This window comes from Aptenodytes patagonicus, chromosome 4 (genome assembly GCF_965638725.1).
Source record: "Aptenodytes patagonicus chromosome 4, bAptPat1.pri.cur, whole genome shotgun sequence".
In the NCBI taxonomy this organism is placed as follows: Eukaryota; Metazoa; Chordata; class Aves; order Sphenisciformes; family Spheniscidae; genus Aptenodytes; species Aptenodytes patagonicus.
Window position 1 is genome coordinate 30169016 of NC_134952.1, and position 14469 is coordinate 30183484.

General features: G+C 37.0%; 1 protein-coding gene across 8 annotated transcripts in view; it reads right to left on the reverse strand.

Annotated features, from left to right (window-relative positions):
* Nucleotides 1–2025: 2025 nt before the first annotated feature.
* FRYL (FRY like transcription coactivator) overlaps nucleotides 2026–14469 on the reverse strand; it is a 178479-nt gene continuing 166035 nt past the window's right edge. For 6 of the 8 annotated variants that reach the window (XM_076336221.1, XM_076336222.1, XM_076336218.1 and 3 more), the window contains 5 exons: nucleotides 10577–10645; nucleotides 7164–7181; nucleotides 6107–6217; nucleotides 4523–4719; nucleotides 2026–4156 (listed from right to left, as the gene is read on the reverse strand). In XM_076336221.1, coding sequence (XP_076192336.1) covers nucleotides 3898–4156; nucleotides 4523–4719; nucleotides 6107–6217; nucleotides 7164–7181; nucleotides 10577–10645 — 654 coding nt within the window. In that variant the 3' untranslated portion in view covers nucleotides 2026–3897. The remainder of the gene's footprint in view (nucleotides 4157–4522; nucleotides 4720–6106; nucleotides 6218–7163; nucleotides 7182–10576; nucleotides 10646–14469) is intronic. The other 2 variants (XM_076336219.1, XM_076336217.1) reach the window with 1 other exon arrangement.

A 14469-nucleotide genomic window follows, 5' to 3' on the forward strand; every position in this document is an offset into this window, starting at 1 on the left:
CAGTGCCAGGTGGTCCTGCATCTCTAAATGGAAGCTAGTGTATGGCAGGGTAGGCAAACATTGTACCAACAAATGTCCATTTAGAGGGGCAGCGAGTGTTAATTCTGTAGGCTTAACTCATCTTGCTGTAGATTCCTGCTTTATTTTAACACACCCCTTGAACTTGCTGCAGTAACTAAGGCTTAATGCCTCAGCACCAATTTATTGCCAAGTAATTTTATTTGTTCTTGCTCCATTCACTATTATAGCAGCATGAGGCATTCTGGGAACAAGTAGACCTACCACCCCCAGAATGGGGTACCATTTTATTTCATGCTTCTACCTGAAGCATCTTCCCCTGTATCACAGTAAAAGGAAACATCCCTTGCTTTACCAGCTTGCTCCAAGACTTTCACAGTAAGTTCCATCCTTGCCCTGTTCAACTTGAAAAGTACAACTGCAGCTGGGCAGTTTTCTATTGTAGCTGCGTGAGCCTTGCACTCACCTGTAGTTACAGTAATGAGCAGTGGCAAGTCTCCAGCTTGAGGAGGAACACAGTTGAGGCCGCCTCTGCAGCCGTCTACCCATAGTCTGGCTCAGCTTGCAGCTGCAACTGCGATCTGGGATGTCTTTATTTCTGAGCACGTTTCCCTCTAAGGATGTTCTTCACTGTGTTTTCCTGTTTGCCTTTCCCATTCTAATGGCTGTAGTCTGTTCCCGATGGATGCAGTGTGACAGACTGACTGTGATGAGTCTGTGCACCTTGGTAATGAGTTTGAGAACTTACTTAAGCTCTGTGCCATGTCAGTATGAAGTCATATGGCAATTCATAGCAATATGAGCAGTAAAGTGCTTCCTATTTATACAGATGTCCTCACAAGCATTGCTTTGGGGATTACTTGCCGTGAGTACGGTGACCCTTATGCAATTACTATCAGTAATAGCCTAAAGCGAAACAACCTCTTGGGAGTTGTCACCCCCGCTAACTACAGTCAAAGCAGCAGCTGCTTCTGTTTGATAAGTTGTAGAACAGGCCTAGCTGAGCTGATCTGAACTGTATGGAGTGCTTCAACAGCAACTGGTCCAAACAAGCAGTTACTGAAGGCTCCAAGTGGCAGGTAGCAGCAAAGAACTGGCCCTGCTTTCATCAGCTACTGCAAGGTTTTAAGGCTTGGAGGAGTGGGAGTGCAGTGGGCAGCGATACTAAATGAGCTTTCCTTTATTCCTCCGTTCTGCAGTAGCTCCACATGTCATCATTCCTCTTGCATAAATAAATTCAACGCTTTTACTGCTCGATGCCAAAGCACAGTTCTGTATCCTTTTCCACTTTACTGCCCTGTCATGTCCTTGACAGCATACACTGCATATCACAGGCACTGGTTCCTAGACTCAGCAGAAAGAAAGCAAGCTACTCATGACCCATGTGATATGCAAAGCAGAAAGGAACAGCCTTCATGCTGTCAATTCTTCAGATGCCTTGAACTTGCCCTGCACAGCTTTTTCATTAAGAGATTCTTTTGCATGTGTTTGCTCAATGCTGTATTCTTTGCATCTTTCTTACAGAAGATGTCTGATGTTACGCTTGTTTTTAGACAGCTTTACCAGGTAACGTAGGGTGACAGCTTATGTAGTAATTAAGAGCGAGTACTTTTGGAGAAGCAGATACAGGAGCAACCAGCAAAAAGAACCGCACTCAAATTGGTGTAATGCTTTCTTGGTGAAGAGACTTGCTAGTGGCAAAAGGAAGAACTCTTAACACCCGAACAAGCCGCACAGTGGAAGTTTGGAAATAGTTCTTTCGTGAAGTTAAAGAAATACCAAGACTCTCTCTGGAGCATGATTCTGCTCCATAGGGCAGGTCCCATTTCCACTAGTCATTGTAAATGGTGGAAGATGTGTAACATAAGGAATTATATATATAAATTCAGGTTTGAGTTGCATGACAAATCTTTTAACAGCTTCAGAAGATGCCTAGGAAAATGCTGTTGCATCGACAGGACATAAAAGGAAAAAAACATGATTTCAGGGCACTGAGGCCTCTATTGTCAGTGTTTAGTCTGTTTAGCTAAAGTATTTAAACTCTAGCTTGTAAAAATACACAAAGTGACAGATACATTGTCTTTTATTTTTACAAAAAAAGCTGGTAAAAGATGATGTAAATAAAAGTGTAATGCACCACTAAGTAAAACTACTTATCCCCAGTAAATACTTATTAAATAATTAAGAACACCATCTACAGTACCACAAAACCATCAAAATAATTCAATTTTATCAGGGACAGGGAAAAAAATACAGTGATTATGGATGTGCCTTGACCAGTTACAGAGCTTGTTAGGATAACATAACTACTGTCAGCAGTCCAACAGCGTGCACAGTGCCTTCAATTAATGCATTTCAGCATAATTACATTTCTAGTGGGGTCCAATTCCCCCGAAAAGGCAGAGCTAAGAATTTCAATTCTACATTCTAAACTCTGGAATTAGAGCCCATTAAAAAAAATCACAGTGGGTAAGAGATGTATATAAAAATACTGGGTGTTCCTTTCAAATCACAGGAATCATGGGACTACATTCTTTTTTCTGGGTTTTTTTTTTGTTTTTGTTTTTTTACAAAATGCTATTGGTTTCAACAGAATCCAGTTTGTTTTATGCTACAGACTTTGACACTGAACTATGCGTATATTGCCTGTTTGCATGTTTTGGTAGTCAGTCTTTTTTTTTTCTATATAGTCCCAACTCCTTAGGCTTAAGTTGAGTCATGAAGATGCATGTACGTGCATTCAAACTCCTTGAACCCTGCAGACTACTCAGACTGCAAGTAATGTATGTGACTACCAGTAGGGAGAACGCCCCCCCCTTCCCCTCAAGCCTTATACACCTACTGTCTTAACAGTGCATTGCACAAATTTACAAGAAAAATACTGGTTTTGCACTATACAGTTTCTAGAATATATACAGAATAAAATAAGTTAACTTCTAATGAGAATTGCTGATGGGCAGCATATATCTTTAATATACATTTTAAAGTCTCTGCAGGCAGCTACTTTTTGGTTAGTTGTTATCAATATTTGTAACATAAGCACTGATCAGAGAACTGAGCAGCATTCCAATAAAGTTAACAGATATATTATTTCTTTTAGAAACACTGGGAAATCCCAGTTTAAAATATTATTAAATGTCCTAACATTTACACACTATGAGGATTAGATCTAATAAAATAAAATTTCTTCAAAAATAATCTTGCAGCTCTTTTAAGCATGCTCTGAGACGTTATTTAACAATCATCCATACCTTCAAAAAACAACTGTCACATAGCCATACATTCTCACACACATAATTTCCTTGTTACAGACAACAAAAGCAAATAGAACATTGAGAAGTCAACGGTTTTTGCAGCCTTAAGTCACTCTACTCATGTTTGACCGCGCATTCTTCATGACATTGCAAAGTGTCTCATTAGGTATTAGTTGATGATTATATCTACTACTGCTGGAAAGCCAGGAAGCCTTGCAGGTCTTCAGCCAAAATAAACCAGCCTTGATTTTAGCCTCATCCCACCTGCGATAGTGATTCAACCTTTAGAGGCTGTTACTGCAAACACCACTTACAGTTCTGTTAAAACAGAAAATAATGCATGTATATGCATTACATTGAAGCCCTTTTCCTTTCATGTAGTTTTTATACATATATTTAATAAAAAAATACTACTGCCACACAGCTACTGTGTAGAAAGAGCAGTCAAGAAAGATGTTCACTTCGATTTTCAGATTTTTACTTTTGATGAAGCAATTTCTTGCTGTGATGAAACTCTGTTGGTTGTCAGGATTGCTGGAGGTTTTCTTTTCTTTCTTTTTATGAAAGGTGCTCAATAATAGTCTGAAGCGTCTTCATCATCAGTTCTTTTCTAAATGACAGCTGTTCAGAATCCAGTGCTCACAAGATTTAATCCTGGTTTGATTTTCCCTAGAAGCTGATACGATTGCACCATGCGTAGAGACTCTCGAATTTCTAGATTAAGTTCCATCAGCTTTGAGCTGGCCTCAGACATATCTTGGTTGGAGCCTACTACTGCGAAGCTACCAGTTTGACCAAGTGTCTGATGACGGAAATATATGTGCAGCAATGTTTGAACTGGGTCATCTTCAGAACTGCCAAAGATGTCGTGGGGCCAAATAGATCTGTAAACACACAATTTGGATTTAAACATTAATTTTAAAATTAAAAACATTTAAATGTTCTTTAAGCAGACATTTGAACACAAGACAGAGGAAAACGCAAGAGAAATGTTTCTTCCGTAGAGTCCTGATAGTTAAAAGTATCATTTTCTCAGAGGTAAATTCTAGAGAACAAGTACTACTAGAATTGCTTTTTTTAAAATTGCAAAATGCATATGAACAAGCTGTAATGAAGCAACAGTGCTTGTCCTTTTCAATAAGGACATCTAGCAAGAGCTGAAAAAACCCTGGAACAGTGCCTATCCCCATCTTTAAATTAAAAAGGCCCATTAGCAAACTCGGGTCTGAAAGCAATCCTTAAGCCCTTACCTGAAAGCCTTGACCTGTGCTACAGCTGACACAAACTCCTTGCTTCTCAGGGTTTCAATGAGAGAGTGAATAGCCGTTTCTGTGCTAGCTTGGGAAGACTCTGCAATTTCAATTTCTTCGATACCACTGTCGGACGCAGCCTCAGCCTCTTTCAGACAGCTCTCCAAAAGAGCGAGTTCTTCAGACATGTTTATGACCTAAAACAAATATGAGTGAGCTCTTCTAGTTTAAATGTATTTTCAGCCAAATTAACTTTCAGCAAATCAGACTTACATTTTTCCTCCTCTTTGCAATCCTAAATGAGAGGCAGAAAAAGTACATCCAAATATTTGCTGCAGCTGCTTAACTATACAGCTAATTTAATGGCCCAAGTGTGCATGTCAGGTATTTGGGCTTTCCCCTGACGAAGTTTTCATCTTAGTTAGTTCTTTTAAAATTTGTTTCAAAAAAATCCATTTTTCTCCCCACATCACTTAATAACAATTAAACTGACAAGAAGAATTAAACACTTTGGAAAAGTACAGCAGCAACTGTGTTATTACAAGGACAACTTGAATATGAAGAAAAAATCTGTAAGGCTGGTAACCCAGCAGAATAACTGTAGTGAAGCCAGTGTATGTAGTACTATCTTTGGCTTTAGCTCCAATGCATGCGTAAAAGACAAGGCCATCGCTCAGAATACGATTCTACATCTAACTAACGTAGGCAAGAAGTGGGACTGGTGTGATGCCGACCTTCTACAACATTCTCCAGATGGAAATGAACTCACTTATTTGCAGCCTCTACAAAAATCTGGAAATAGAACTTACGAACATGCATCATTTTTTCCTAAGCTACTCGAAAACCAAAAGACTTTCACCCCGCTTTTTCATTTTCCTCCCTACTATATCAAGCAGGACCAGGCCTATTTTTTTCCTGCTACCTCTATTTATTGCATTACAGACCCAGGGGAGAACTTTCAGAAGGCATTCTTAATAACATAACGCATTCAGATTAACTCAGTTAACATCACATATGCACCACAATTGCACAGCTCAAGGACACATTCTACTTCTAAAGTTAGTACAACTAAAAATCAGGCAGAAGATGTCTAGAACGCATTACTAACTGCATTCAGGATGGGGACTAAGGCTGCAGAGTAATTGAATGGTGGCTGAAGTGACACAGTTCTATAAATCAGCTGGTAGCAAGTGACGGTGTTCACAATAGGAAACACTGGGGTGATGGAAAGGGGCTTTATCACAGAATTCTGTTGATTGGAGTTGATGTGCCTTGATTGTAGCTTGATTAGAATACACCAGGAGCGCTACTGAAATATTTAAAATCCTCATCACTAGACTCCCTGCATTCCTGTCTATTTAAGAGCTTTCAAGCCGTACAAAAATCAACACACATAATTGAACATCTCAGAAAATTCTTGCGAGCTCTACTTAAATCTTTTATTGATTGGCTATAAAACAGCTGGTACCCTCCTTCAGTTTCTAAAAAGATGTCCCACTGATGAAAATGTTATCAAAATGTATTTTAAATGGTTTGGCTTTAAGATATCAACAACTAGTAGCTAAATGGCATGGTTTTCATTACCTCTGCTTCTTTCTTGATTGTTTTTACTTGGCTGATAAGTTTGCAATAGGCTTGGAACAGAAGCAGCAACTGGAAATGCAACTTGTATAGCCTCCGACACAACTCCAGCTCCTACAAATGTAAACAACATTATTATATTCAGGAAGTGCAAAACATCTACTATCCAATACAAGAGACAATAAACGACAACTTCTTCAGTATAGAATGGGCAAAATTAAAAGTAGTTATTTGGTTACTGAAGAAAATGCCAAAAAGATTTAGAAGCTAACATAGCAGAAAGCTAATGAAAAGCAGATGAAAGCATCATTCAGTTCTAGATTTACAGGTAGCCTCTCTCACACAGGTTTAAAGTTTACTTTTTAATAAGTTACATTTCCAAGAAGGGGGGTGGAATGTGATGTAAAGTGATTCAAAAGGCATTTTGAAATGTCATGTTCCAAGGCAGAGTTTCATAGATCACTTACTTTTATTCTTGATATTTTACTGTTTTAAATTCAAGATCTAATATCCAAAAGAAGCAGTTGTGGTCTCTAAGTATGGAATCTTTCATAACCATTAATATAAATATGTAAGCACAGTATATAACCTGGCCCTTAGCTTACAACTGCCTGATGGAATAAGAGGAGAGTAATTCCATTCTTGGAGGCAAGAATAATGTTTCCTTTATAGAAGGTAGCTCTGATTCTGTTTTAGAAAATACCACATGATACATGCTTAAGGAAATGGTACAGCAGTATTAACTTATGCACTGTCTTGCTTCCATTTTTATGCGTCTAAAACACCAGTCAAAGTGCAGCAGTGTTAATGCTGCTTTACATACAGACATAAAAGCTAGTGCTAATGGAATAATCTTCTATAACATTCTACTAACTACAGGATCCTATTATCTACAAAGGACCAACAGTCAATGGGTTAGATGATGCAAAATTGAAGCACACAGCATTTTTGTAATAGTCTATGACAAGACACCACTATGTCACAAATGGACGAGACAGATGGAGACCAGTTTGGTGACTGGCATGGTTAAGTGTTTGATAAATCAAGAACCGTCACTTACTGCTAGAATTTCCATTTGCTAAGCAAGAAGATGAGCAGGTCACAAAAATACAAAGAAAGAAAAAAAGATCAAGAATTAGTGTAGGAAATAATTTTAATTAGGATAAAAGATGTCCCAGGTAAAATGGAGGAAGAAATACAAGTAACATGCTCCAAATATACCCTGAATGTAAAAAAATTAACAGACTGAATTTGAAGTGAAATTATTTGCTGCTATACCTAACAATAGATAGCATTGGCTTTGTTGTCCCACAACATGAGTAACATACTTCACTTACAACCCTGTCTGGTCTTTGTGTGACTACACTGCATTATGTAGTCTTAAAGGTATGCAAATTTAAGGAAATCAAAACCAAGGACAGTTAGGTCTGAACAGCTGTACAATGCTGCTTACTTTTCTGTACCACTATAGTTTAAGCAAAAAGAATGCCTTTTAAAATTTGAGATGTAATGCTAACTTGGATTCTGAATCAGTTTAGAAAATTCTTGGTTTTGCTAAACTAAATTCTCAACACCTCATTGTGAGATTTCTGTAATTTAATTGTACTTGGTTCTTACAAGCTACTTCAGAAAAATGTTTGGGCAGGAGGGACAGGGAAAGAAATTGTCAGAAAATATATTTGTCAGGCTAGGGCCAGGAACTTCACTTCTGTGCTTTGTACAGGACTAAGCGTATTGATAGCGCTTAAGCAAGTACAATGGTCATAGTAAACATATGAAGATGCAACCTATGTCCGATTCCAACAGGCAGAAGCAGTTGAGCTTTACTAAGCGCATAGTTATACACGATGTGTGTAAGTTATACCTGATGTGCTTAACAGACTATAAACATTGCATGCTTTTGTTCTGTACTCTGTGCTATCATATACATAGCACAATTATTATATAAGCAAAAAATTCTGATGCACAGAACACTGCGAAGAGATAAGATCTTGAACTGCCAAAGTTGACAAGAATTCTATGACTCGCTTTAATGAATCAGACTTTGAGAAACGGCAGGGTCAATTATTTAATATTTTTAGTCATTAAGTTCCGGTGTTCTTTAAGCCAAGTCTTGTTATTACTGTAAGCCATAAATAATCCCTCTCCCCAAAATCACACCTTGATAGCTATTCTAAAAATTCAAGAGAGGTTTTCCTTTAAAAATGGCTTGGTACTGCTTCAGTGTCTTTCACATACTTGCTCACTTGAGAAATAATCTGATTTTTCTACCTGCCAGTCCTGTACAAACAGTGTAGCCAGAGTCCAGATGCATTCTTTCAGGCTTGCGTGTAAGTACTAATAGCAAAATCCAATAATTAGATTTACTTGCAAGTCTGCTAGCAATGTGCAAGCCAGAACAGAATTCATCTCACTATTCCTTAGCTGTATTGACCACAGTGCTAAAAAGTAGTAAGAAAATGTTATTTGTGTTAGTGAATGAAAAATATCTGTTGAATGAAGCTGTTCTGTTTTCCTGAGCAAGACCAACACGTACATATTTTTAGCATTAACTGGTTGGCTAGATAGACTTATCAGCTCCACACTCCATTTACAAGGACTTTTGAAACAATGATCTTACACTTGGTAACTTCTCAATCTCCTTCAAGTCACTATAAGCTTCTGTGAATAAATTTAGAACTTCTGCAAATTGCGTATATTTATGAAGCAGGATAACAGGACTCCGCTTTCTCAATGGATACTATATATTAAAATGATTTTAACTGAACCTGCAAGTGCAAGGAGCACATAAAGAAAAAATTGCCAGCATGCCTTGCAGGCTAGGATTGAAAACCAAAATAGGTCCCCACAAATAATCAATGTGAATGGACACATAACTCCTTTTCAGAGGCTATCTTCAAACCCTGCAGAAACAGGGAAGAACAGACAAAACTGCATCACTTGGAATCCTGCATTCTCTCCGTACAACCTAAATGAAAGCCTGCACGTGGCTTTCTTAGTTTCCATTTCTTAGTTTCCATTTCTTAGTTTCCCTAGCTATACAGTGGAAACAGTAACATTTACCTTCATGGTAAGAACAGTTATGTTCTAACAGTTAAACGTTAGAACAGTTTCTTGGTGTATATAAACAACATTCTAAAAAAAGCATCATTTATGTATTTCAGTCCATATTATTAATATATGGAACAGTTACTGTATTGTAATAGTGAATGTTGTTACGTATTTCTAAACACATACCAGTCAGTATACGAAGATGTAAACCAAGTGTAAAATACACTAAATGTTGTGTTCATAGGCAAAGCAAAAATCCTTGCAAATGGTAGCAAATTATTTTGCTGTATTACCTATGCTTATCCACATGAAATATTTTTTTAAAATGTGCAACTTTGATGCAATATAAAAATCAACAGTACATTATCACATATTTCAGTACTCTAAAAGTTCAGGTGCATTTTGTGATTGAATTAAAAAAATATACATATATATATATATATGAGAGCAAATGAAAACTGTATAAAAGAAGAAATAGTCCATGCACACAGTAGACATTTCTGTTGCTGAACACTACATTTCCAGCAGCAGAAACATGACCAACTGCATCAATGAATAGAGTTTGATTGAATAAAAGGAATAAAATTCCTCCTTCCTCAGCTTTGATTTGGGATTTTTGTCAAAACATCATTGTGAAAAGGTAAGTTCATCTGCTATCTGCAGTTCTACTTTGTTACATCTTTCACTGTTCTTATTACAGGACTCTAGATGGCAGATTCCTTGTATGTACTAATGATAGGTTTTGGATTTGCTTTTTTATCTACAGTGTCAATATTATGCAGCTATTATTTAAAAAAAAAAAGTCCTAGTCTACTGGGGAAAAGCTATCGCTTACTATAGCAATTAGTAATATTAAATATGGATGACTGTCATGCAAATACATACAAAATATTGAACTAATATTAATAGCTTATGTCACCTATTGTTGTTAGATGATATTTTGACAGAAGTGTTTCATGAGGTTTTTGCCATACTGCTACTTTACTTCCTGTTCCTTCCCACCCAAATAATGGCTCCTGAAAGGTCATATGTATTTATATAGTACTAATTACATTAAATTCAGCAGAGATTTTTGGCTAGACAGTTTATCTGAGCATATAAGCAGACTGCTAATCTTTTTTCTTCTAGAAACAGCTGCAGAAAAGCAGACTTGCTGGTACACAGATGGTATCTAGTCTGCTTATCTACTCAGTGTTATTATGTCTAGAACCCAAGATGGGTTGGACAACTTTTATTAAAAAGAGCCCTTTTTATTAGACCGCTACTTCATAAGAATCTGTTTCCAAAAGATAGTATGATAACTGAAATGAAAAGCTTTTCATACATTTTTAATCTCTCTGTGAATATTGGAATTTTTGTGCAACAGATACAAAGATGTTTTTTAATCTCATATCCAGAGACTCACAAATGACATACACCTACCTGGGCATCTGCGTTAGTGCCATGAATACCATCATCAGTACCAAATGTTCTTTTGCAGTCTTCTAGCCACTGCAAAATAAATATAAACAAGATTAAACATCTTCTGAAACAGACCAAACTGAAGACTCTGCTAAAACTGCCTAAGACACTTCATCAAGCCTTGCACATTCTCAGATTACGTAAGAAATTGTGATACAAAATCAATTGTTTACCAATATTGTTTCCACTGATTATTTCCACTCTGATATATCACTTTGTAGTTTTCATTGTGTCCCTTCCTTTGTAAATTTCCTGTAGCCTTCATTACCCCAGATGGGGATAGTACACTTTAGCGTAAATACTAATCTGTGATTGAATTTGGGTACTGTTATAGTGAGACGTGTGGGAGCGTGGAGGCAGAAAAATCCCATTCATTAAATGACATCGTGTTTTTTCTTTACTTGCTGCACAAGGTTTACACCAACATGATTTCTCAGCATTTAAAATATAGCACTAATTCAAATTAGAGAGTAAGAGTAAGCCTGTTATATTTCTTGGGACTACTTTAGAAACAAAAGGAAACAGCTCTCCTGTGTAATGAGATGCAAGTGCAGGTTTACTGGATGGAAAGAAAAAAAATTCTTTAATGGGAGTTTAGCATCACCTCCAGTTCATACAAGCCAGGGAGATGAAGTATTCTCGCATGACACAATGCAAACATGCAGATTCCACTCTCTTTCATGAATACAGGGCTGTATTTAACCCCAGTTCCTATAGCAGACAAGAAGTTTATTAATTTCAGTGGGTAATCTCTTCTTCTAGCTTTAACCAACCATGCAAATTTAGAAGTGTTAATATAAAGCATTTGCAGAATCAAATACGCTCTTATTGGACAATACGATCTGATCATCTCATTGACGCAGCGCCTGGCATATTTTTCTGTACAGTGCAAACAACTGCAAGCATGAAGTAATTCGGGTATTACTGAAATGGGAATGCGTCATGTTGAGATAAAGTGCAGATTATCTTCTGAAATGAAGAACAGGCTCTATACATCCAAGAAAGAATAATTTAGCATACTGTGTTCTTGGTATCTTGAGTCTCACAGGAAATCTTAGTGACCTTTTTCTAACCTTTGTCTGATGCAAGAAAAAGAAAAATGTGATTTCCCATCTGCTCAATTTAATAAAGGTTACTTAGTGAATTAACTAGGCCTGTGTGCTTATCAAGAGGAGAAATGGAATTCTCTAAACACCGCAGTGTCAGTTTCAATTAGTGACATGGATACAAACGTACACAGCAAATCTCATTTTTCTTTTTATCTGACAGCATCCATCGGTAACAGTGGAGTAGGTTTGCACTGGAACAAACAGCATCAGCAGTTGGGAAGCTAGTATTTATTTTCACACACTGCCCTTTTAAGATCATTTTAAATCTTAAAACCAGTCTGAATAAAGGGTGTACCTAGAATGTTATGATACACATATAACCTTATATTTTCTGTTACATTTATCTGATTCAGTATCTTTGTCCCTAATACACACATGAAGTCAAAGCAGTTTCCTTGCAAGGAAATAGAACAGTAGCTCCGAAAAGGTGACAAAATTAAATTTGTTAAAAACTTTTACAGAATATATGTTCAGCACGGTAGAAAGACCTAAATTTTCTCTTTGGGAACAGCAGTAGATTGTGTGACAAAATTATCTTCTTTATATGTTTGCTTCACATCAATTTGTGTTTTCCCCATATATCTCCTACAAAGATACAGAGTGAAGAGCGTTACTGAAAGCGTAATATAGGGAAGTCTGTGGTTGGTCTTGGTCATAGCACAGGTTGGTTTGCCAGATTAACCCCAAAACAGACATCCCAAACCACCCCCTATAGGTGTATATATATACACACTATATATACTATAGGTACCTTTCTCTCTCTTACCTCAGTGCATAGATAAGAGTTTCAAGCAACTGCAGCCCAAGCCTCTTACTTTTAAAATTTGATTCATGTGAATGCCAGTACAACACACAGCACTGACAGTGACAAACATCATCTATTAGGGTAAACTTCAAACAACAATTTTTCATTAAAGAAGTTAATGTACAGAATTTTCCAGTGGTTGATTCTAGAGGATACCAGATTAACATGCAAATTATATTTATTTAAATATCCGTTAATTTATATTTACTTTATTCCACAATAGCCTAACCAGCTTAGTTTGATCATTTTTCTGCATGTTTCTATGAAAAAAGCAAGGATCTGCAATAAGCTCATTATGTGTTTGCCTTAATACTTTCAGACTGAATAGGATACATAGCACAATTGCCTGCAGTAACAGAAATTCAGATTTGACTCAAGGAAGTCTCTTTCAATCATTCCCTATACTCTGTTTATAGGACAGAGTAAGAAAACCAGTAAAACACATCTGAGAAGCATCTTTGGAAGATTCTTAGTCTACGTATACTATATAGAATCCATAGAATACATTAAAAAAAAATTGACCAACAGCTGAAGAAATGCTTTTAATAAAAGTTTTAGAAAAACAAATTATCTGAGACAATTAGTCACTACTTCTAAATTAACATGCTAAATAAATAAATAATGCACTAAATTAGCTAAATGACATGCTATCAAGAGTCAGAAACGATTGGTCAAAGCTATACATTTCTTCCTCCTCAGTACTGCTTCTTTCTATTTATAAATGATTAAATAAAAATAAAACCCTGGCAAAATGCTCTCAGTTATTTCAGAACAATTCCTTTCATCCTGTGAACCTTTTTCCTGCTCCAGTCACTCTCAAATCCTGTGGCAGAAGACAGGCTGACCACAGAAACACGTTACTGGACACCCTTTTGACAGCTGCACTACACAAAAACAACTCTTTCACTATGATATAATGACAGAGGCCATCAAACCAATATCCATATTCCTTTATCAAGTAAAATAAAATACAAACAAGCTCTTAATATCCAGCATGGATTTCTGTTGATATGATACGTGGCAGTGCAAAATTAGCTAAAAATACAGTAAGTGAATTCACGGCCATCCGAAAGGGACACAATTTTAACTCATCATACTTTGACAAATGAACCAAACAATACCATTTGTTATTGCTATGATAAACTGTAGGCTAAATGAGGAGTTTATATAAGGAGAATTCATCGATGTTTGGATAGTCACCATTCTACACGTGCACGCGTGCGTGTGTGTGTACACACACAAAAAAGCTCCTCTCTACCCTGCCGCCTCAAATCTTCCTGTCTCACCCTGGGGCAAATCCATTCATCTCTCTGTGCCTCAATGTTGCTCTCTAATATGAGGAATAAAATACATTATTTTCTCATAGAAGTGATGACAGCATTATGCATTGGAGATTGTCAGACATTAAATATTACATCAAGTAAGGTAATCTTAGCCATTTGTTTCTGATTAAGCCTAAATGGCAAAATGTAGCTCATCGTATTAGACCTCATGAGTTAAGTGTACAAATAAATTGTTATTGCCACAGAGCCCGACAAAAAATGTAGCAACTCTTTAGCAGAAATGCTGGCTTGGATCCTACAAACAGTTTACCTACATTAACAGTGCTGTGTGGCATACTTCAGCATTGGTTTTGAGGAAACTGCGTTTCTTTTGAGATCCTTTCCACAAAAAAGTGGATGTCTATTCTATCGAACAGATGAGCTGTCAGCAATCTTTGCAAGGCAGAGGCCTTCGTTTCCTAATAAACTCAGCATGATCAAGAAACATGGAACCACTTGTGCTGCAGAATACAGCTCTGCCAAGACGTCATGGCTTGAATTCTGGTTCTGTTTTGCATCATTCAAACTTGCCTATACGGCCATTTTCATGGCCTCACAGGCTGCTGAGATCAGTAAAAAGTTCCTTCAAATGCATGTTTAATTTTCCTAGGAATCATT